The sequence below is a fragment of the Nematolebias whitei genome, chromosome 16 (genome assembly GCF_014905685.2).
Source record: "Nematolebias whitei isolate Nwh7 chromosome 16, NemWhi1, whole genome shotgun sequence".
NCBI lineage: Eukaryota > Metazoa > Chordata > Actinopteri > Cyprinodontiformes > Rivulidae > Nematolebias > Nematolebias whitei.
This window is the reverse complement of record NC_056513.1, coordinates 29618187-29642694: the sequence shown is the minus strand read 5'-3', so window position 1 is coordinate 29642694 and position 24508 is coordinate 29618187. Positions and strand designations below refer to the sequence as shown.

The window sequence follows — 24508 nt, the reverse complement described above, 5'->3', positions numbered from 1 at the left end:
ATCCCATTTACGATAATCACGTTCGTCCTCTGAAGGAGGAGCCTTTTTGTCCCAGCGTGCACCTTCATGATGCGGTTTGTTAGTCTGAAAATACTGCCTTTTTTCTCCTTTTTTAGGAGGGGGTGGCGATGAACGCCTTCCTTCTAATTCTAGGGAGTGGGGTTTAACCTTTACACCAGGAAACACTTCTATGGGCGTCTTGGCATGACAACGTGCCTCAAACACGTTCACAGCGCACTGTTTAATCTCACTGATGGATTTTTCTCTGTAATTTGCCATCATTTGCACTGACGTTTGAATGTCAGGATGGAGATTTTTGCTGAAAACAAATTTAAAACCTTCTTCTTCCTCCATTCCGGTTTCATTTCTGTTACCAAAATAAGCTTGGAAGATTCTTTTGTAATAAACTTTTGGATGTTCATTCTTGCCCTGCGTGACCTTGTCTGCGGCTGGATACCCAGTAGGTCCTGCGCAGGCGTCGTACTCTTTGATCAGAGCTTCACACAGAAGTTTGTAATCCTTTCTCGTTGCATCTGGCAGACGCTCGATGAAGGTAAACACATCTCTGTCCGAAGTGAGTCGTATCAGACTGATTTTATCTTCTACCGTAGCGTTTGGATAAGCTCTCAATCTGAAATCCAGATCTCTGAGGTACGCTTTCGTTCCAGGGGAGCCCAACGGTTCAGGGATGAAACGTTGTACATATTTTGAGATTTTTTGCAAGTCATCCATTGATGGAGAAGATATCAATGGTCTCACATGCGTGATCAGTTGTGGGGGTGTTGCTCTGCCCGTTTGTGTAGGTGATTGGATGGGTCTAAAAGCACTTTGTGAGAAAAGAGGTCGTTGAGTAATTGGTGTATTACCCCGATTCTGTTCAGGGTCTGGTTTTGATTCCAGGTCACCTTGAACAACATTCTGACCTTTTTCTATTGCTGCTATTAGTTTCGCCTCACATTTTTTTAAATGTTCCTGGGATTTACAGTAGTCACCTTCTAAGAGCATATTTAGCTTTTGTAGATTTTGTTTATCTATTTTGCATTGTTCCAGTTCAGTTTTTGCAAGCTGCAACTGTTGTTGTAGCACATCGTTATCTTCACACGTGGCTTTGTACTGACGGTCTATTTCTTTAATCTTTTCATAAGATTTTTCTGCTAGTGACGCCTGCATTTCTGAGAGATTCCTCTCATGTGTTTCAGACATCCAGTCAAGGCGTTCCGACCGTTCATCCAATTCAGCTTTTAGAAGCAGGGAGATTTTTGCTAACCGTTCAAGGCTGAGCTTTTTACTCTCTGTATTTAATGTTCCTGCGGCCAAACTTTTCAGCTCTTCTTGTCTTTGAACTTCATCGAGTTGTTCTAATTGCTGTAATTGTGTGCCAATCAGTGGAGTTGTTAAAATATGTAATGCCCCCAAAATGATGTCTTCATTTGTTGGTTTTAAAGAGGTGTCTTCTTCATTGTCGCTTGGCATTTTTCTTCTATTTAGAGTTTAAACAGGAGAATTTTAATGTTTTAGGTTTTTCAAAATAAATAAAATCAGCAAAGTCTCTTCGTCTGATATATTTACTTTTATTTAGTGATTTATTAATTAAACGTGCACTATCCTTTTAGCAAATGAGTAAACTTTTTCCAACTTTGTGAAAATCTGTAACTGTTTCTATTTTTAAAAAGTTAATGTTTATTTTTGTACCTTATTTTTAAAGGATTTAACAGTGAAATAAACTTTTTGGTGAATGCTCGTTTGCATAAGTACCTTATAACTTTTAAAATGCAAGATAACAGTAATTTTCAGCTTTAAGGAACGTTTATTGACTCGAAAATGCTTTTAGAAAGATTAAAACGTTTTTAATTTCACTATTTAGACCTAATAAGCGAGTGAAACCTGTCTTCTCAAGGTTCGCCAGAAGATGTCAGCCTTACCTTACTAATTTTAACTCAGACACTGTTTGTGTTATCCACTAGGGGAGCTATAACTTCCTGTGGCGTTCGGTTGACATCCTGTTGTTAGCCGCTTAGCTTGAAGTTAGCTTCGGCTAAACTCGGTCAAAATCAACATTTCTGAACGGATTTTTTACACAAAAGTGGCACAATTTCAACAAACACGACTTTTTAGCCTGAACATGAGTTTTTGGAACAATATTTGTAGCTTCCTTTAGTGATTTTAAGCGTAGTTAAAACTCCGGTCGTTAGCTTGTTAGCTTAAAATTAGCATCGCTAGCTTTGTTTAAAAACATCGTTTTTTGACGAATTTTAAACTGTAACGTGGCAGGATTTCAGCAAACAGGCTTCGAAGCATCTAACCAGTGTGTCAAAACCACTTTAAAAGCGTTTTTTAGCTTTAAAAAGCAGATTTTATTTCCCTATGAAAATGAATTTCATATCCGGGTCACGTGACTGAAATCACCAATGGCACGCAGCGTAGGGTGAGAGGAAGTGACGTAGCCACGTCAGTCAAACCTTCAACCAATGAAAGCGCTCCACAACAGCGAATTCAACCAATCAGGAAGCGTTTTCTCTACCTAGCAAGTTAGATTAGCTTAAAATAGTTCGTCACTTTTTCGTCTTTTAAACCATCAAAATGCACTTTTTCTGTTAAAAAATGTAACGAAACAACTTCTAACTGTGTTCTGAGATGGCACTCAGCTTTTAAAACGTTTATCCATCTATTCAAAATACTCGTTCCAACTGAGCAGAACCGAACCACAGCCGGGTCTTAGCAGAACCTCGTACCTTAAACAGAATAACGTATTCCACAGCTCATCAGCCTTTAGTTACACGTAACAGACGTACAATTTCAGCTTACACAAGACTTATGACACAATTTCAGCTCTTAAAACATTGCCAGCGTAACACAGCGTAAAGTTGTAGAGCCGAGCTCCAAGCGCGCAGCTCCAATTTGCGCTGCGTAAAGACGCACGGTTTCAGCACAGCTGTTTAACCGTTACTATTTCAACATGCCAACATTTAAATAATCAATCTTACACGTATTAACAGTCATTCATGAACACGTTTACGGGCCACCAGTTGTAGTGATACACGTGAGGTACGTGTCACTTGTTGTATGGCAAATATATGAATTATATATGCATACAATATTCACGAGTTCTTCATTTTTCTGACTGTAAATGCCGTGCATTGAATTTAACAGAAATGTGAACGAGAGACGTTATTTATCTTTGACCCATCAAATGAATGGAATCATTTATTTTCAAAATCAAAGTTTAACATCAAACATTTACATTAATTTGGCAAAATATGAAAATAATAACAGACAGTTTCACAGAAAATGAACTTCAAATCACTCGGCGGTGATTTGAGGACTTTGCTTCAGACATTTCTAAAAATATCTGTACTGATTTATGAGAGAGAGGTGAGTTTAAGATTAAATTGAGATTTATCTTACAGAGGAAATGTGTGAGGGAATTTAATCTGTTTGACCAGAAGTTGCACGCTCCGTCAGATCTCCAGCCTGTCCACGGTACACTTTAGTCGAAGAAGAGGTCGTTACCTGGTTGATGATAGATCAGCTCAGTAAGAATCCTTTTCAACTGATATCAGCGTCTCCGTTGAAAACAGCTAAAATCCTCGAAGAGTCGTGCGTGGTTAGTTCAAAACAGAATTATAATCCCAAAACCTCTGGATTCTTCATTGCTCTGAAACTTTCAGAACCGGCTGCACTCTCAATCTGTTCATTCTGTTGGACTATCGGACCTGTTGTCAGCTCCCAATCCAACATCTCTCAGAACTCTCAATCTAACTTGAACTGGGGAGTTGCCACATTTTATTTGGGTCGACTTCCTGTTCAATTTAGAGCTTTCTGATTCGTGGAAGGACCAGAAAGAGGAGTGGTTTTTGACGTAAGGTGTTTATCAACAGTCGAGGTCAGAGAATGAACTTGTTTAACATACAGAAAAGATTATTGCAGAAGCAGCAGACTTTTTGGAGTCTACTCTTAGTAATCTTCTGAAAAAGTTTAAACATGACATTTCTTCTTCAGTAAACATTTTAGTTGACCGAAGACCAACCTTTCACATACTTACGACAGCTTGCTCATTTCAGACAGAAAAATCAAGAAAGGCATATTCAGGTGATTTCTGCTTTGAATGAGGAACAAAAATCATTACTTACTGTTTATGTAAAATAAAAATTAGTAGTTCTTTTCAACCTGTAAAGCATTGAGTGAACTAACACAATTTGATTATCAAAACATTTGTAAGACAGTAATGATTATAAAGAATTGTCTTTTCTGCTTGATTAATTCAAGAAAGAAAGTTCATCAGATGGTTCAGACTTATTCAGATCAATGAAAATAACAGTCTCTGTCCATCTGGTAGATTTGAGGTTATCTGGTTCACTACATCTCTGAAGAACTGAAATATTGATGAAAGTGGAACAATTACTCAGGTGACTTATTGTCAAGTAAAGAAAACAACAAAGCAAAGCAATATTAGATGACTAAGATTTTTCCTGAATTTGTCAGCTCAATGCAACAGAAAACACGTTTAGATGGAAGTTACTCAAAAAAAGGTTTACTTGTTTTTTTTCTTTCAATTGTGGCTATTTCTGTTTGTCTTGGTGTTACATCAAACCAAGAATCCTCATATTTTTGACTAGAACTCAGACAAAATACTTTTCCAGTGACCTTAAAAGCTTGCAATGTAATGTCCTGATGCTCAATAATCCACGTAGATAAATCTAATAAGGTTGAGTCAGGTCGGCTGGACGGCTTCTTCTTTGGTGAAACTTTTCGTCTTTTATCAAAAAAACTGAAGAAGTCTGAAGAACAAAAGACTTCTGTATAAAAGACGAAACATTTCAACAAAGAAGAATCGGTCCAGACGACCTGACTCAACCTCGTTAGTCTTGTACTGTAACAGTAATCTGCTGTTGTCCCTGTAAATTAATGTTAAATAAGTGGTCTGCAGCTCTGGAAGGAATTGCACTGAACAAAAGAACAAAACAAAAAGAACCACACATACCTGAAAGCTTCATAAGCAGGTCAGTTGCCATCTTGGTAGTAATGTCAGGGCTGAAGAGGGAGGCTGTGGTTGGACCACTCGGACTTAACCTAAACCCAATTCCTGGTAGGCCAGGTCGGTCCAGAGAGTTTGCACTGCTGCTAGGACGGTCCCTGCCAATACTAAAGGGGGAGAGCACAGACAGATCTCTTTCCTGCGGCTCCTCCTTAATATGGACATGATTGGAGGAAGCTTCGCCCAGCGGAGATGTCTGCTGCTGGGCTTCCGAGTGCAACGGCGACAGCTCTGCCACTCTCAGATCCGCGGTACTGTTGTCGCCCAACAGGGAACCCTCGCCTTCTGTGTCAGTGGTGAGCTCCTCTTTCACCTTGACGTCTGTGCGAGGGAAGTGCTGGTGGCACCGCATGTGAAGCTTCAGGCTGAAGTGTCGGGAGGAGGTGAAGGGACAAAGTTCGCACTGAAATGTCTCGCCTCGATCTTGGTGCTGATGTACCTGGAAAGTGAGGGCAGGTTTGTATGACGTGTCACTGTTTTTCCCCTTCCTCTACAGGAGGTAGACAGGCAGAGTTTCTACCTTCATTTAGTTCTTTATATCAGCAAGATACTAAAGACAATAATATTATTCAATAAAGAAATGTGTGAAGTTTAACAACAGCTTGCACATCTTTTTATAGTTGGTAAACATCATAGTGGGTGCTAATAAAACATATCTGTCGATTCAGAGGTCTGAAGAAATAAAAAAGGACTTTGCCAACCTTCATGTGAGACTTAAGATTGTCTTTGCGAGCACAGCGGAAGGGACACAGTGGGCACTGATGACTTTTTAAGCCTGTGTGAATGACCATGTGTCTCTTCCAGTAGCTCTTGCGTTTGATGACCAGCCCACACACAGGACACTGGAATGGTTTGCCACCCTCCTCAGGAGAACCTTAAGGGAACCAAAAAAAATAGCAGCTCATAAGAAACATGCCATGAATTTAAAAATTTTACACTTGAATCATTAGAATTCTAGTATTTAATACAGTAAAAATCAAGTCAAGTCAAGTCAAGTCAAGATGGGGCCATGATAGGGTAGAGGTAGGGCAGCCAACTCGGGACCCGAAAGTCCCAAATTCTATCCCCAGACATTCGTGTCTCTGACCAAGACACCTAATCCCTAATTCCTCCCCGGGCTCTTGCATAGCTGCCCACTGCTCCACCTGGGTGTATCCCAGGTATGATGGATTGCCATTGTATAGAAACAGACAATGATAACAACACATAGACTTATACTTACCAGTATATACTTATTATACTTATAATGAAGTGACTTGATGGTCAGAACTGCAGAAGATGACATCCGCACACCTAATAATGAAAACTGTTGAGGGAAACGGTGGCTGAAAGCCATGCAATGAAAAAAAAAAAAAAAACAGGCATGTTTTAGTGTCTCGATTATTGTTGTTGGCTTCATATCCGGCATCCATTACAGTTTAATTGGTCTTATTAGAAAGAGGCATGATTGCATTACAAATTCTACAAGGGCCTGTCAGGATGGCTTCATAAGTATTCCAGGGCAGTTCCTTGAAAAACATCTGGTAATCAGTGTTTGGTGAAATTACTGCGCTCAGCCATTCATTGACCTGAGGTGTAAAACCTCGAGACTGCCTATTTGCAACAATAAACCGCCATCTGCGGCCCAACCTCTCCAAGCTCAGCAGAGATCACAAAGCAAAAAAAAAAAAGACGACTCCGGCTTACACAAATCTAAGGTGATTGAAGCTGAAATAAACCAGAGAAGGGAAATGTTTGGGAGTTTGGCGCCTCTTTCCTGGCACTTAAAAAAAATCCATTTTATGTAATCTTAATTTCAAATTAGAAAAAAGGGAGCAAGTTTTCTTTAAACAGCCTGAACATGCTTTGTCGCACAGTTTCATGGTCTAACTCGCAGGGGGTGACAATAAAACAAGACATGACAGTCGATAATCAAGGTCATATTTTTCAGTCTGGCGACTAAACAACTACCTGCATTTTTACAGGGCTGCTCGACCTTGACGGCAAGCTGAGTTAGAGCAGCCCCCCCACACCTTTTAGTATGCAGATCACAGAATATTGCATCGACTGCCTCATCTGTCTGAAGTCAATTTGATCCAGCCATTTTAGGTTTGGCGAGGTTGCGACACAATCCCTCAAATGTGCCCATCAATATCTCTGAAAGCATTTGGGCACTTTCTTAAGGCTACTTAGAGTCTGGAGCTGTACCCTACAAGAGTGAAGTCCTTGTGTGTACCATTGTTTAGGTTACATGTCTACATCTGAGTGCAGTGCCAAGAAAACTGCACAGCCATTTGTGAGCAATACAAGGAAAGGGAGAGAGTGTAAGACGAGGAAAAAACTGTACACACATCTGTATCCAGTCAGTGGAAAGTATGATGTGTTTGGCCTTAAGTCTACTGTGCTGATGAGTGCAGAGGGCTCTGGTAAGTGGGGGCTGAAGCCAGGAGGAGGCTGCTGAGATGGATATGGACTCCAGGGCTCCCCGCTGAGCCGAGCACACACTGACGACCCCCTTTTGGCAGCGCGCACACCCGAGCGCAAACGAAACTGGTTTGGGGAGGCAGTGAGGTCTCAGTTGGAACCCCCCGTTGAGCCCACAGACCATTTCCAGACTAGAAGGCCAGCCAGGGCTGTTTTCTCTCGGTTATGCTCTCTGCTCAGCTGACAGTTAAGCTGAGGCTACACCACTTGCTACTTCAGCGCCACCGAGGTGAGAACAAAACTATTTACAAAACAACTGAAAACATACTGTGGACGTTCAGAGTTAGGATGGCAAACTTGTCTCACACAATGCAGTGTTTCCTCTTGATGTGGTGGGGTGGGGGTCAGCAAGACAAACAATTGAAGTATATATTTAGCTATTAACAGTTTTTTTTTTTTTTTTTTTACAGTGTATTCTTCAAGGCTTCCCAAAGAACATTTTTGAAACCTTTTGTTATAGAAAAAAAATTTTTTTTACTAAGTTGCAACATTATTATTATTATTTTTTTATGAATGTACTGTACTTTCCGGACTACTGATCGCACCTGAATCTTCCTCCTGTGACCTGTTCGGTAATTTCATTGATCAGTTTTTTAACCATTATTTATACAGGTAGTCTCATTGAGTTACGAGGACCCACCCCCAAGAGAGATGGGCAGCTGTGTGAGCGCCCGGGCAGCATGAAGATCGTTAATCTGGCCAACAAAAAAAACAACAAAAAAAACAAATTAACTACAGCAATGTGATGCGGTGTTCAAAGCATGTGAAAAAAGTAGCGGCTTATAGTCCAGAAATTACGGTAATTCAATAAAGGATCAAACCTAAAAAACATTTGTTTTTGCATTGATTCTTGTGAAAGTGAATGTTTCTGTTCAGTGCCCTGAGAGGACTTCTGTTGTGAATTGGCGCTATATAAATAAACTGAATTGAATTCTTTCAAATCTGTCCAGTTTGCCCATTATTACCAATCTCACAACTTTTTATGTGGGAGTACTTTTTGTGACAAGAAGGTCTATAAATTAGAATTTTCAAACAAGTCTTTATAGAGTGAATGTTTATGAGTGAAATTGTGATTACAGGAATAAAACTCCTAAAGCTCGACACTGAAAGGCCCTTTACATTTATAACTTGGTTATACTCATAACGGTGACATAAAAAAAAACTCCTTTACACAGTACAAAAAAATGCTTAAAAATAAATTGCCATTTATATTTGCCAAACTGATGATTTTTGCCTGAAAATGACTATTTTAATCAAAATGATTATAATTTAAAGATTTTAGCTTAAGTGATTATTTAATACAATTTATTTAGTTACTTCACAGTGTGGTTATACTGTATGTATATGTTAAGTATATGTTAATTATGTGCAACATATATCATGTGCTTTTTAGCTTATATTACTACCTTGAAATATTTCTTCATTCAAATTCATCCTGCTGAACCGTTATATTCTACCATGTTGTTGTTTACCATCTCTCTTTAGGACATTGTAAATATTATAATCACTTTTTGGTGCTTTATTTTGTGTACCCTTATTGCATGCTTTAGTATTTCTTGTTTGTTCTTTGTTTTTAGCGATTCAAATCGGTCCTTCTCATCTTGAGCATTTCATTGTACGTTAATCTGCATATGACAAACATAACTTGATCTCGATTCCAAATATAAACGAACTTAGCACATACACATAGCTAAAACCTTGTTTCTGTAATTACAATTTTGTGTCGGTTTAACATTTGTAGATACAACACGTGAAACTGACACTCTTCTTCTACATCTTACAGAGAGAAGTTAAAGAAGAGGTGTACTGGAGACATTTCTTTGCTATCAACTTGGCCATACAAAAATAACATCTGTTTATGTTAATAGTGTTTATTTCCCATAACTAAAGCAGCAGAAATAGAACTAGAGAGGCGCTAAAACAAGATGTGTACACCCGCAGCAGCATCCTCTCTCTGATAGCTAAAGTTTATCAGCGTGCTAACGATGTTACGTCGAACACTAAGTTTTAATAATTTTAGCTAAAAAACAATAACAGGGAGGTTGTGGTGTGGGGTAGGGGTTTGATGATTTATCAGCTTTGGTGTCTCCCCACCGCAGTGGTTACACATCCAGATGTTTATTGTGTGAATGCTTATGAAGCATTCACACTATTGTGATCCATTTTTAACCCATACATTTTTCAGCATCTTTATCGTTCCACAATTTTTGTGCTATTTCAACAAATCATATTTGAAAAAGTTCAAATCGCTCAGGAGAAGGGTGCTTTGACTTTTCGAATTGGTGCAACTTTAGCTTTTTAAAATATTTTGCCTTTTCTGGTCTCATAGAAAATGAATTGAGCTCATTTTACATCCTTCAAATCTTTAGATATGTTTACAACCTTTTTCTGCTCCTTTCTCATTTTGTTCTGCTTCAGCTTCTTTCAGCTTCTTTGTGCTAATAAAAAAAATCAGCTACTTTCAGCTAATTTCAGCTGTTTTTTTTTCAGCTTTTTGTGATCATTTTAGATTCTTTCTGCAAACTACAACATTGATGTGCTTCTTCCAACTTCTTTCTGCTAATTTCAGCTTGTTCTGCTCCTTTCAGCTTATTTAGGCAAGTTACTGCCATTTCTGCTATTTCAGTCACTATTTAGCACTTTTTATACTAATTTTAGCTTTTTTTGGTTAATTCCACACTTTTTGCACTCATTTGAACATTTTTCAGCTTAATTCAGCAAGAATGTGCTCTCTCCCCTTCCTTCTGGTAATTTAAGCTTCTTTCTTATATTTTTAGCTACTTTTCAGATGTTTTTATGTGCTCATTACTGCTTCTTTCAGAATAATTGGGCAAACATGTGCGCTTTCTGCTTTCTTATGCTAATTTAAACTTGTTGTACCTTTTCCGTTGCGTTAGCATTTCTTTTTAGCTAATTTCAGCTGTTTTCAGATGAATTCAAGTTTTTTTGTGGTAATTTCTGCTACTTTTAGCCTAATTAACATTTCTCTGCTAATTTCAACTTGTTATGCATTTTTAAAGTTATTTTTGCTACCTGCAGCTACTTCAGCTGTTTTTATGCTAATTTGATCTTTTTCAGCTAATTCCACATTTTTTGGACTCATTTCAGCTCTTTTTGCTTCCTTCTGGTTATTTAAGTGTCTTTATGCCTTTTCAGCTATTCTTCAGATACTTTTTGCTCATTTCGGGGGAGGGGTTAGCAAATGTCCTAATTTTATGTTAATTTCTGCATATTTCAACCTATTTCAGCAAATGTATTCTTTCTGCTTTCTTCTACTAACTTAGGCTTGTTCTTCCATTTCAGCTCCACTTCAGCTGTTTTTCAGCAAGTTCTTCTGCAATAAGCCTTCACACTGCATTTTTATAAGAAATGCAGTTTCTCTAGTTAATATTTACATGCTTTACTGGTTCTATTCAATAATGGTAGGGAAAACTAACAAAAACATTTTCTTTTTCAAGTTGTGGTTAAAGTGCACAATTAGTTTTAATCAAGATTTAATAAGCATTCTAACCTGTGTATTTTAAATGGAAGGCAGAATAAAGAATATAAAATGCGTCTTTTAACCATCAATTAAAAGTGTACAATTTTTATAACAGTGAAGGCGGATAAATTATTATTTTTAATTAGAAAAACAGCTGTAAATGTAAATGTCTTGGGATGCATGCCAGTTTTTTAAATAAACACAATTTTTAAAATGATTTTTCTTGTGTTTATCTGTTCCATTTCTGTGAAGTGACATTGTGTAAATATGAGTATTAAGTGTTTTAAAAACAGTTAACAACAGTAAGCGCACTTCAATAGGTGAGCAAGGCTAATTGCTAATCATTAAAGGGATGCCAGAAGATCCATTTGTCACTATTTTAAATGATTCAAACCAATCATTTTAAAGTGACAAACACATATTGCGCTGCAAACTAACACATTGCATTTATTGCATTACATTTATATAGTACACTGCAATCAACAGATTACCTGCTTGGTTGTTTGGTTTGACCCTGCCCTTTGGAGTAGACGGCAACAACAAATCCAGGTTCTGGGCTGGTGTGGATGGCGTTGGGGCCTTCTGGTTCTTATCCAAAAGGGGCTTCCCATCCTCTTGGAGGACCCCTGCAGAAGCCAAAGGGGAACCTTCCTTTTTCTCCACCAGCAGGTTTCCTGCTGCTCTGGCAGCTACCTCCTTGAGTAAGGCAGCCGAAGAGGTCATTGACACGAGAGAGAGGAAAGAGCTTGCAGAGGCTTGGTGGTCTGAAGCAGCACTATTTGTTGATGAAGCTTGGCTCCTCTCGCTAACTTTCTTAGAAAGAGCAGCGAGGGTAGAGCTAGCCGATTGTGGACTAAATGGAGAGTTGAAGGCATCAAAGCGCACAACATCGTCTCCTCGAACGCCCCCGCCTAAGGTGGGCACTGCAGAAGAGGCAGCGGTGGATGAGGTGGATGATGTCGTTGAAGAGGAAGCAACAGCATTCTTGTCTTGAAGCACAGCGTTGGCTGCTGCTTTTAATTTCTGTATTGCAGAGTCTGGGGACAGGCTGGAGCCGCAGGGCGTGGAGCAAGAGGCTGGTGGCCACTTATCTGCCACGCCTGCCCACACAAATCCACTGCCATTAGTATTGGTGACAGAATTAAAGGGATCAAGGGGCTCTTGCTTAATGTTGGTGACTGAGGAAGGTAAGGAGGCTGGTGAAGCAGAGCCACTGTTATTTGCCAGTTTTCGTGCAAGAGCACTTAACTGTTGGGCATGGTGGGAAGACGGGGAGAGGGTCAGAGGTGGGGCAAGAGCAACTGGAGGTGATTCTCCCCCAGCACTTCCCCTAGATAAGCGACCCAAGACATCCCCTGTGTCAAGTTTGAGTGACCCAGCCTCTAAGAGGCGCCGTAAATTGCTGCTGAGTGGTTTCCCCAGGGCTTGAGATGCTGCTTCACCATACAGTGATGAAACCACAGAGGAGAGTGTGTCCTGGGCCGAGAATGAACCTCTATCCAGACCAAGAAGTTCCAAAGAGGCACAGTGTGAGGGCGTTGTGCAACCCAATGAGCTCCCACCCCTACAGGTATTGTGTTCCGCTGGTCCGACACCAACTCCAGGTTGTTCGTCAGAAGAGGAGCCTCTATGCAGGAGGAGCTCGTCCTGGGTGTCTCCGTAAGACGACGAGTCCGAGCGCGTGTCAGAGGCATTCCCAAACCAGCCTTCCTCCTCCACAGCATTGCCATCAGGTACCCCTTCTTCGTTGGCATCCACATCTGTAAGAGGACAAATTGGACTGCTTAGTCAATGGCGACAGACGAGTTAATGTTCAGGTACTTTAGCAAAGATAAAGCATATCTAACATGTAAGTAGTTGTAAAGTAAAGTGTTTATGTTTGAACAGGTATGCAAGTTATGTATAAAAGCAATCAGCAAAATATAAAGAAAAACTATTAAGTTTTAAAAACCATTTTGCGGCTTTGTAGAAAACCAAGTCAAATTTCCAATTAAATAACTTCATTGCTCCAAAAGAAAACCACAAAAGAAATTCTTCCATTGCAAATACTACCCTTTCTTTATATATAAAAATAGCTTTCACATAGCATTGCTAAAATATTTGTGCAATTTAGTTTTCTGTCCTTTTCTTAAAAAAACAAAATAAGAATCACATTTTTTCCCACCCTTGGTCTCGAAGAGCCTAGTAAAAGGGTTACCATGACAACAGGTCCTTCTGGGAGGCTAGACAGCAAAGATTAGGGTAATGGAGGTTACAGAACTAGATTAATATTCATGAGCCTACAGATATCACCAGGGAGCCAATAAGGATAGGGTTAAGGTCACAAAGGGTCATTAATATACACTTCATGTATCAATATTCATAAGCAAAACATTACAGCTTGCCAGACAAGGGCGAACAAAGAAAAGTGAATATTCTTGATACATATTAACAAACCTCCATAAGAAAGAGGCAAAAGCAACCTCGCCAGAGTGAAGCAAAATGTCAAAACTGACAGTTTCTCTTTGTATTCCTGTACACAACTTCCTAAACATCTAACACAAGGCAACAAACAAAGATGTTTAAGAAAACTGGTCAACACGTTGATACAAATAGTTATTTTAAACACAAGTGAACTGTATATCTACACACACCAAAGCTACAAAGCTACCCTTATGAACCTAAGAAAGGCCTGGTGGGTTAGCTTTTGTTTACAGGCAAAAGCAAAAGGGTTACCAGGCAACCTAGTCCTGCAACCTGTTGAGACTTTTAAATCTTGGTAACATCTGGCCAGTAACATGGCTCACTACAGTCAACAAGGATAACTAAAATCGCAACCCACGATGACAACTATTTTCCTGCTGCAACAGAAATCAAACATGGTTTTCACATTTGAAGAACCTTTCTCACAATCACAGTTCTATTACTAATCAACTCAAAGCACAATGCACAACATGCCAACTCTAATAAGCATTTTTTCATGACCTCGCTCCTTTGTTATGATTGTTATGGTGCTTGAGAGCACACAAAAACACTTGATTGTGAACCCCACTTCTGATTCTCCTAGTAGCTATTTTACCACCTGAGTTTGGTCAGCAAGAATAGAGAAGGAGAAAGAGTCTCTGCGTCATACAAACCAAAGCTTGAAACATTTCCATGTGACATGAAAAGCAGCCAGAGAGAAATGACTGAGGTAGCAGGTTGGAGCCCATGTTGCATCAGGAAGGTATCCAGTATAAAACAACTGCATTTTTTTAAATTAACCTTTATTTAACCAGGCAAATCCCACTGAGATCACATAACTTATTTGCAAGGGAGGCCTGGGCCTTAAAGGCTCCCAACATGCATGTTTTTAGACTGTGGGAGGAAATCAGAATACCCAGAGAAAATCCAAGCAAACACAATAAGAATATGCAAATTCTACACAAAGACTCCAGGTCCAAACCATGGAGTGAACCCAGGACCTTATTGCTGTGAAACAACAGTGCTAACCACTGAGCTGTTGCGCTGCTCAAATCTAAAAGAACCCAAATGCAAAGTTGTGTTGCTGCAGCCATCCCTGCAGAAGGGAGCAGCCAAAGGAAAAACGAACACATGAACATGAACAAAAAGGCTTACTCAGGTGGCAATCGTCAGTTAATTGACTGATAATCATTTAGCAAGAGAGACAGGAAATGATACTTTCTACTTGATTGTTACATACAGAAAATTTGCTTGGTGGCATGTCCAACACCTTCATCAAATGACCATGGTAACATACTTTTTATGTTTAGATCAGATAGAGTAACTATAAAGAGCAAAAGCAGGGGCTTGGCAAACTTTTTTTTTTAACCTACGACAGTATTTTTTCCTACGATGGAGCTTTAGAGCCACGCTAAAAAAAATTACAATGCCACACTAAGGGAAAAAATAAAATGAAAAGCCATAAAATTATGAGAATAAAGTCAAATAAAGTCTTAATATTACGAGAATAAAGTCGTACGAGACTTTTTTTTTTTTTAAACAGCTGTCATTAATTTTTTTCTTCCACGAGTCCGCTCCACGACGCGACCTGCCAATCGATCCAGTAGGTGTATCAGCAAATAACCAATCCGAAGCTAAATGAGTCGTAATATTAACCAAACTCCGACACAATAAAGCAGGGTTTACCGCATTTTAACTGTGGTAAAATGAAGAATGTTTGTTAAACTTTGTTATTGACGCTCTTACTCAAAACATGTTCCAATACTGTCCCCTATACTGTTGTGTTTTTGTATGCTGCTTCTGGGATGTATATACGTAACGTCATTATGTCATGAATTTCGTTTTAGTTTCCATTTGAAAACGGTGCTCAATGAGAGAAACTGTGCATGTAGCGCTGTTAGAGGTCTTCAATAAATATGCCAGAAAGAGGCTGAAGAGACCCAGCGACTCACTTATAGGCGCATTTAGCTTCGGATTGGTCATTTCCTGACACGCCTACTGGATTGATATACAGGTCACGTTATGCATCAGACTCGTGGGAAAAAAAAAATTCTTTCAGCTTTTCCCTCTTCAGGGATCGCTACAGCGAGTCATCCTCCTCCACCTCATTCCGTCTTCTGAATCCTCTGTCCTCAATCCAACTACCTCCATGTCCTCTCTAACTGCATCCATATATCTCCTCCGTCTTTTTCCTGGAAGCTGCATTTCTAACATCCTTCTACCAATATACCCACTGTCCCTCCTCTTGACATGTCAAAACCATCTCAGTCTGGCCTCTCTAACTTTATCTCCCAGTTGTTCAACCTGTGCTGTACCTCTGATGATCTCATTCCTAATCTTATCCAGCCTCATCACTCCAAAGGAGAACCTCAACATAATTTCTGCCACTTCCAGAGTGGTAAAAAACAAACAAACAGTCTTTTAGGACTTTTTTCTCATAATTTTATGGCTTTTAATTTTTTTTTTTCTTAGTGTGGCCCTAAAGCTCCGTCGTATTTTCCCTAACCAAACTTTCAAACTAAAAAAAGAAAAAAGCCAAGCTGGTACCTCTCCAACCGCTTCATTGTCATCCTTTATATATTATTTGTGTTATTCAACATAGCAGGGCACCACTCAGCCATTAAGTTTTATGATATAGATCCACGACTAAAAAAAGTGGTCAGACTTTAAATTGTCTTAATGATTATACCCTCTCCCTAGTACATTGTTTTTGAGACAGAGTCTTTGCCTCTAGAGTGCTAACTGGTTCTGTGACAGAAACTGCAACCTCATCACCACCCCCAGTGACAGAGACATAATGATAGGAGCTAAGGCAGAAAGTGTCTGCCACTGAAAGGGACCATTTAGCAGTATAATGGCGGGGGATGACTTGCATGTTGAGACAAACGGCTGCAGGGTGCCCAGCAGTCTGAATCTGTTATCGCTCGCATAGAAAAGATTCATTGGTACAACAGCAATGAAATTTTTTTATTCTTGGCCACACACAAAAACAATTTATAGAACCATCACAATGCAGACAAAAAGAGAAACAAGTCACAGTTCAGGTTATGTCAACTTAAATAAAAAGGTCAAAAAGATTCAACAATGACCAGAATAAACCATCTTGAGCTTCACCAGAGAGATTAAAAAAATGTCAGTTCAGCACATGGGATGCAAAACATCCATCCATTCATTATCTTTGCCCGCTTCTTCCTTTTTGGGTTGTGGGGGTCACTGGTGCCCATATCCAACAGTCACTGTGCAAGAGGCGGGGGCCACCCTGGACAGGTCTCCAGTCCATCACAGTGACACAGAGACAAACGAGACAAACAACCATTCACTCTCACCTACAGTATGGACAATTTAGAGTTACCAATCAGCCTAACATGCATGTTTCTGGTCTGTGGGAGGAAACCAGAGTACCCAAAGAAAACCCACAAATGCACGGAGAGAACATGCAAACTTCACCCAGAAAGGTCCCCGGCCGAGATATGATCCGGTGACCAGCTCGATGACAGACGGTAGAACAACCAACTGCGTCACTGTGTCGCCCAGGATGCAAAACGTAGAATAAAAAACATCTGTGTCTTCACAGAGTTTTGATAGCAAAAAGTATAGTTCACAGACACTTAAAAAAAAAACTTTGTACGGTTTTGGTTAATGTGTAACATTTCTCTTAAATTCCCCGGAAGCAAAGCACATTTACAGCACATCTTTGTAATTTTTTTTGGTTTGGTTTTTGTTCAACAATATGAAGATGAGCATGTTTACACATGCTGCCTGATAGTGGTCATAACAAAATGGCTACTCAGTGTGCTTAAAATATATTTACAGTGCATCTGGAAAGTATTTAGAGCGCTTGTGAGGCATAAAATTTGGTGTGACTAACCCCTGGCCTGAATGGAGAGGCGAGAAGAAAAGGAACAGATAATGGCATGGTTAGGGGAGGAGTTGATTTGGCTGGGCAAAGAAGAAGAAGGGGCCATTAGCCGATTAGAGTTGGAAGGAGGTGCATCAATACTGTGCTGATATCAAAAGGAGAGTGATGGTCACAAGCTAATATAGGAATGAAGGAGACCTAGAAATAGAGAGAGGTAGTGTAAGTCAGCAAGTCACTGAAATCTCAACAATTGCTGACCTCAAACATCTACAAAGTGAGGCAACATAAAAAACTACCACCATAGTCAAACCCAACCCATCCCATCTGCATAATCAAAATGACTAGCCTCCCTTTTCTTGCCATGGCTGTGAGGGTGCATGTCCCACTGTATGTGTGTGGAAGGAGTTTATGCAGAGGGTAAAGATATAGGAAGGAAAGTGGTGAGTATTGAGGTATTGAAGAAGCAGCTTTGGTAGTAATCAAGTATCCAGTTGAGTCCTAGTGGGCCTTGCCACAGCCGCAGGCTATGCTAATGAGCTTGTCCAGCGGTTAAGAATGGCTTTTTGAGCTCTCAATGGACAATATGGTAGGAGAGTTGCACCACTGTCAAGCTCATATCTCAACAAATGATGGTCATCTCAAGATGAAAGGTAATTCCAATAATTAAAAAAACACTGGATTGGGATTATAGCCTTTACTTATTGTGTAATCTGTCACTTGATGAAGCTTTTTTGCATTTTGGTGTTGTACATATACACAGATCTCATTCTGCCTCTTTATACCTAAATTCGCTACTTCGCGGTTCATTTTTCACTGATTTGCTATATCGCAGCTTTTCAAAGTAAGACTAGACATGACACAATTGGCTGATTGATGGATGAGCCATGGATTGTTTATTCAAAATAAATTTTAAATGATTTTGCACCATGTGTGCAGCCCACAAGTGTAGAACTCTCCCCTCCTGCAGCTGATCAGCTGATCTCCGCTCTCTGCCACGCACACATTTCTCCTGCTGCATCAGCTTTGTGAAGGTAAACCCTTTGCTGTCCAGATGCACTGGTCAACTTTTGTCTTCCAACTTAAAATTCAAAGTATGTCACATTGTAAAATCGTCATAATCACAAAATATTAAAGTGTTAAAAGTTATTTTTAATTATTTTAGAACTTCTATGCTCAGTTGTTGAAGTGTATTGATAAAGAAATACTTTTCTGTTCCGTGTTGCTGCTGCGTGAAGGGTTAACCCTTTACTGTCCTGCTGCGCTTCTCTTCTCTACAAATTTAAATACTGTAACATTCTAAATAAACAATCCATGCTGCATGGATTGTTTATTTAGAATGTTAAGAGTATTTAAATTTAAATTGCTTATTTAAGGAGGGAGATTGGGAGTAACAGGTGATGAGTGAGTGTGATTACAGCCTGGCACATAGCATGACAAAGTTTACTGAACTTCAACTTGGACTACTGTATCCCTACTTTGCGGTTTTTCCACTTGTGGTGGACGTGGTCCCTAACACCCACGATAAACGAGGGACCACGGTATGTTAAAAACAATTTTCACACAAATTAGGAATACACGATATATACAGTACAGGGTAGAAACGATAGACATTTAGCCTACAACAGAGATCTGTCTTCTACCGGCTAACCGCAGTAATGCTGTGTCTGATGTAAAATCAGAGCTGTCAGATTTAATTGTTACTTTTTTAAGTTGAAAACTGTGCGTAAGTGGTGTTAAAGTCTTTTCTTCGAGAGCTAAGTAACAAAGCTACAAGTTAACTACGGCCGGCTTGCCGTACTGTTGCTGTATTCAGACGCATGTGCAAAACGCTGTGTTCCGTCAAGTTCTATGTCATATAAGCTTCGCCCTTTAAGGCCTTCGCTTTAGTGGGTTTATCCCGTTATGCAGAGCATAAGCACTGAAAAAAAAAATTAGTCCACGCCCACCTGCTGTGTGGGCCCTACCCGGTCCGTATAAATTACGTTAAGAGCGGGAAATCGGCTCCCATTTTTTCTTCAGCGAGCTAATATAGCACTGTCAGAAGAACAAAGAAGATAAGTTGTGTAAATGACCAACCTTGTGAAGGATGCTGGGCCCGGCAGTCGACCTCCGGTCGTCCGGTGAGTTCTCCTCCCCGAGGAGAAGATGACAGCAGTCTTATTCCAAGGTAAGCGTCGTGGAACATTTCCCAGTGACAGGTCACTACACGCTGGACAACGCCATCTTGTGTTTTTTCCTCTTATCGCCGACCCTCGGGGCGAACCGGATGGTTCCTCCGGGGCAAGGCGTGCTCAGCTGCAGCCCCCGCTGCTCATTCCCTCCCGGGTAGCGTAGTGTAGGTGGAGGGGGGCTGAGTGAATGCTCACCCCATCCCACCTCGTTTCGCATCGGCGATCACACCGCTCCCGGCCGACGGCGCCCTCAGGGGTTGCCCGGCGGAACCCGGGAGGAGGCTGACATGAAGGGACCCCTTTTTTCTACGTCCCTCGCCTTTTCCCGCCAGTTCGGATGATCGGCGGGAAGGTTGTTTTTCACTGGGCTCCACTGTGGCTCACCGTCTTGATCCATACGGCCTCACGTTCCAACAGGACGTTCCACGGGCGAGGCCGCAGACGGTTCTTTCCTGGTAGATTAGAGGAGTCGGTCCCCAGTCCGCTCCCATCACCAGAGTTGAGGGATTCACCGAGCGGGGCTATTCCTCGGTAACCCCTCCTGGAGCCAAGCCTCGCGGAAGCTTCCGGAGCGAAGCTGCCCAGGCCGGAGCAGCGTCCCGTCCCTCCGGAGGAACACGAACCAGACGGCGAACACGCTCTCGAATCGAGCCCACCAATGTGTTTTTCAGGCAGCCGCAGTTAACAACAACGCGCGCTGCTAGCACATAGCATGTCCAAGGGATTGAAGGCCGCAGACCTGCCTTGGAGACAAAGAACTCCCTCTGTCAGGCAGCTGACGCCAGCTCAACATGTGTGCCTCTCCCACGGTTTGCCTGTCGAGGACTGCAGCGCGGAGGACGACGACCCAACGACCCACCTGGCTTCGTTACTCCCCTCGCTGCCGGAGAATCTGCACAAGACCTGATGAAACATCGCGGACGCGCTGTTCAGAGCAGCTTCAAACCATGCTGGCGAAGTGAAACAGTCGGAGGAGGTGCCAGAGGCTGTGCACCACCTCATCAAGCCGCGCGGCCCACCCTGTCCCGCTGGAGGGACCGTCGCGAGCAAGCTTCGACTTTTCCACGGCCGCGGCTCTCGCTGAGTTCCACCACCAGCCCCGCCCGTCAGAATCCAGCCCTCTGCACTCCGGCAGCCTGCAGCTCAGCGTTTCCCCAGAGTTCGCCTGCAAGACAGCGCTCTGGGCAAACAATCGCAGAGCTCATGAGAGAGAAAGCTCTCAAAATGACGGTCTCCGGAGGGTGTGTGTAAAAGTGACACGAAAGTTGAAATAAATCATCATTAATGATCAAGTGTCTGTTTTTTAGCCAGTCTGTAAGCCTGGATGAGCTCACAGCGGCCGCACACATAAGAGCCGGTGTCCTTTATAAGGCTTTTTAAACTCACCGCCGCTCCAAGACATTATTAATCGCTTACAGGGCACGATGGTAAGTGAAAATAACTCGTTATAATCCCGGGCTGCACGTTTTTCACCCAAGTGATGTCAACTCGTACCCGTGGGATGAAACAGCCCCACACACGAGCCGGTGTCCTTAAATAAAGGTTTTTTAACTCACCGTCGCTCTAAGACATGACGAGTCGATCACAGAACAGCCTCCACACATGAGCCGGTGTCCTTAATTAAAGGTTTTTAAACTCACCGTCGCTCTAGACATGACGAGTCGATCACGGCACAACGGTAAGCGAAAATAACTCATTACCAACTAGAACTGCACGATCCTCACTCAAGCGGTGTCAACTCGCACTCGTGGGATGGAACAGCCTCCACATGAGCCGGTGTCCTTAAACAGGTTTTTAACTCACCGCCGCTCTGACATGACGAGTCGATCACTAAGATGGACAGCCTCCATCCAACGGCGCTGCGTTGATGCTGGCGCACACACACAGCTGCCGGCGCTAACCAGCTCACATCGGTATGAATGTGGTCCGCAGGCTGGTCCGGGTGGGGGTCCTTCTCTCTCAGCTTTCGGCAGCTCACCGCAGCTTAAACGTGAAGCAGCCGAAGAATCCGGTAATGAGTCCCACCTCCCTCTAGCGCGCGCCCCTCCAGCGAGAGCGGCGCGCGTCCCTCCAGAGAACAACGTGTGCTCCCGCGGGGCTAAGCAGCCTTCACTCCAACAGCACGGTGTAAATGAAGTCACGCCCTCCGCCTTTCAACGTTCGCACAGCGACGTCAAACGCGCAGCCCCACCGCGTCATTAGCTGTCACACGCTTCGCCTTCAGCTCAAGTCTCGCCCGGGGTCACACAGAAAACATTCCCGCGACGCATGACGGCGGTTGAGGGACGGACTGCTGACAGCCATACAAAACATGACGCATCATTAACGCACGTTCATCCACGAACGTTACGTAGAGTGGCAAAACATGCTCGCCGTTTTTCAGATGGATGGACAGGGTTTATGCAAATGGTACAAGTTACAGTTTGCAACCCGAACCCCTCCATTCAGAGGAGTTATATAAACGGTCCCGTCATCATCATCAGACTGATTCTCTTCCCTAAATGCAGAAATCCAAGTGTTTTCTGATAAAAGTAATCTACAGAGTTCCCCAAGGGAGAGAAAACACGAGGGTTTTTACTCACGGATCGGAGGGGTGAGACCGTTCTTGGATCTGTTGTTTAACATCCAGAGAACGCATACCGATCATCCTAAAACACAGAGACGAGAGTTTTTTGTTTTTACCTGGATGATCTGCGGATCCTGTCACTTCAGACAGGAGGCGCTGATGCAGGATCAGGTGTTGACATCACACCTGTTAATCTGGGCTTCGCCATAAGTGGAAGGAAGCTCGATTTTCCCGGCCCAGACATTTGTTTTTCTGGAGTGGAATTAAATTCAACCACCATGAAAACTCATTTATCACATGAGACGCCTCTAGAGGTGTTTTTGCACGTCTGCATGTGGATCCAGTAAAACAACGACGGATGATCATTGTCTTTTCCTCTGTGGAAGCAGACCTCCGACTCTGGGGAAACACCTTGTTTTTCTATCAGAGGGAGTCCCCCTCAGCAGACCCACGTCATGGGTCAGTCTTCACGGACACGTTGCTGTCAGGCTGGGGGGGGGACATACCTATCTCAAGCAGTAGGGGCGCTGTGGCCCCACTACACATCAGCCCACATCAATGTTTTGGAGTGTCGCACAGTACTGAATGTGATTCAACACCTTGCTCCTGTGCTACAGAATCAACACGTGTTGATTCACACAGACATCATGATGACTGCTGCATACATAACCATCAGGGTGTGCGTTCAGCCAGATGTTACACATTGTGCGAAAGCTACTGAGTTGGGTTCATCAAAACCTGCTTTTATTAGAGCGGTTTACATATCCGGTGTTCTGATGTGACGTCCAAGGGCGGCCCACGTTACGTGGACCGGATCCTCCATCCGGATCTGATGTTTTTCAGACGCAGCAGAAGTTGGCAAAGCAGCTGTGGACCTGTTTGCGATGCGAGAAGAACGCTCAATGTCAACTACGGTTTTCCCTGAGCCCGCGAGACGATCCATCGCTGGGGGGGGACGCATTTGCTCACAGTCGGTGGCCCAAAACGCTTTTTACGCGTTTCTTTCCCCCCCACCTCCTCTGTTTTTTTACGGTCCATGAACCGAGTTCAAGAGGAGGGATTGACAGCCCTCCTTGGTGGCTCCCGGCGTGTGAACGCACTATGGTTCCCAGGCCTGCAACGTCTGTTGTTGGGTCGCCGTGGAACTGTCATGGAGGAAGGATGCTCTCCTTCAGGCAGGAGGAGCGACCAAGAGTTACCCAGAAATAGGTCAACACCGGTGGGTCTGACCGCTGAGCGGTTCCACTTAGAGGATGGGTCTCCCTCAGGAGATAGTGTGCACAATTCAAGATTCACGTGCTGCATCTACCACAGTTCTGTACACATCAAGGGGACGGCTTTTCAGCGCTGGTGCACAGAGAAGGTTTAGAGACCACCTCATGCCTTTTAAGCGGCGTGTTGTTTTTCTACAACAGCTGATGGATAGGGAGTTGGCTTTCAGTACGCTTTAACGTACGATTGCAGCCATCTCTTCCTGCCACAAAGGGTTTGGAGACAGAACAGCTTTTATCACCCGCTGATGAAGCGGTTTCTAAAAGGTGTACAGAGATGTAGGCCTGTTTTTCACGCCCACTTGTTTTCCACAGTGGGTTTAACGCTGGTCCTGCGAGCCCTGATCAAAGCTTCAATTGAGCCTCTGGATCAGGTTTCATTTAAATTCTTGTCTCTTTTAACAGCCCTGTTGCTGGTTTTAACACCCGCTAAGAGGGTAAGTATTTATCTGCCCTCTCTGTTGCTTCGTCATGCCTTAGAATTAGGCTGACGGGCAGCTCAGCTGATTTAAGACCAACCCAGCTTTTATGCCTAAAACATCACGAGCTCTTTTAAATCAAGAGTGATATCGTTGGAGGGGTCTTTTCCCCCCCACAGATCAGAAGAGGAAGCATCTTTTCATCTTCTCTGCCCGGTGCGGGCGTTGACGTGTTACATAACGCACACAGCTGCAATGCGTTTCAAACTCAACAATGGTTTGTGCATTATAGAGATGCTTCTACAGGTCGCCGTTATCCATCCAGCGCTTGTCACACTGGCTGTGTGAGGCCTTTTCTGAAGCCTACAGAGCATCAGATTTAGAGCCTCCTGTCAACCTCTAAGCACACTCGACCAGGGGTATCGCATCTTCGACTGCTCTGCATAATGGTATGTCAATGCAGGACATCTGCACTGCGGCTGCATGGTCAACACCCTGCTCATTTATTCGCTTTTACCTACGTGATGTAACGGCTCGTTCCATGACACATTCTGTCCTTAGTGCTCTAACAGAATGAATATTATTGTTCTCATGGAACTCTGTTTAAGCTCACTTCTGTCTGCATGCATTACAGTGTGAGATGTTGTTATCAGTCACAAGTCGTGTCTGTGATTTTGGTTATATTGTCACTAATCAGTTCATGATTATTGTTACCAATCAGTTCAATTGATTTATAATCAATTTATGGACATTAATCTGTTTATACTGTTCAGCCATGAACCAGTTGGTTCATGCCCCCCC

The 24508-nt window shown here is 42.4% G+C and overlaps 1 protein-coding gene across 1 annotated transcript in view; it reads right to left on the bottom strand.

The window, feature by feature from the left end:
- znf827 (zinc finger protein 827) overlaps nt 1-24508 on the bottom strand; it is a 121479-nt gene that overhangs the window by 86313 nt on the left and 10658 nt on the right. Inside the window, exons 3-5 of the mRNA XM_037689848.1 lie at nt 11471-12739; nt 5737-5909; nt 4982-5474 (exon numbers count right to left, since the gene is read on the bottom strand). Coding sequence (XP_037545776.1) covers nt 4982-5474; nt 5737-5909; nt 11471-12739 — 1935 coding nt within the window. The remainder of the gene's footprint in view (nt 1-4981; nt 5475-5736; nt 5910-11470; nt 12740-24508) is intronic.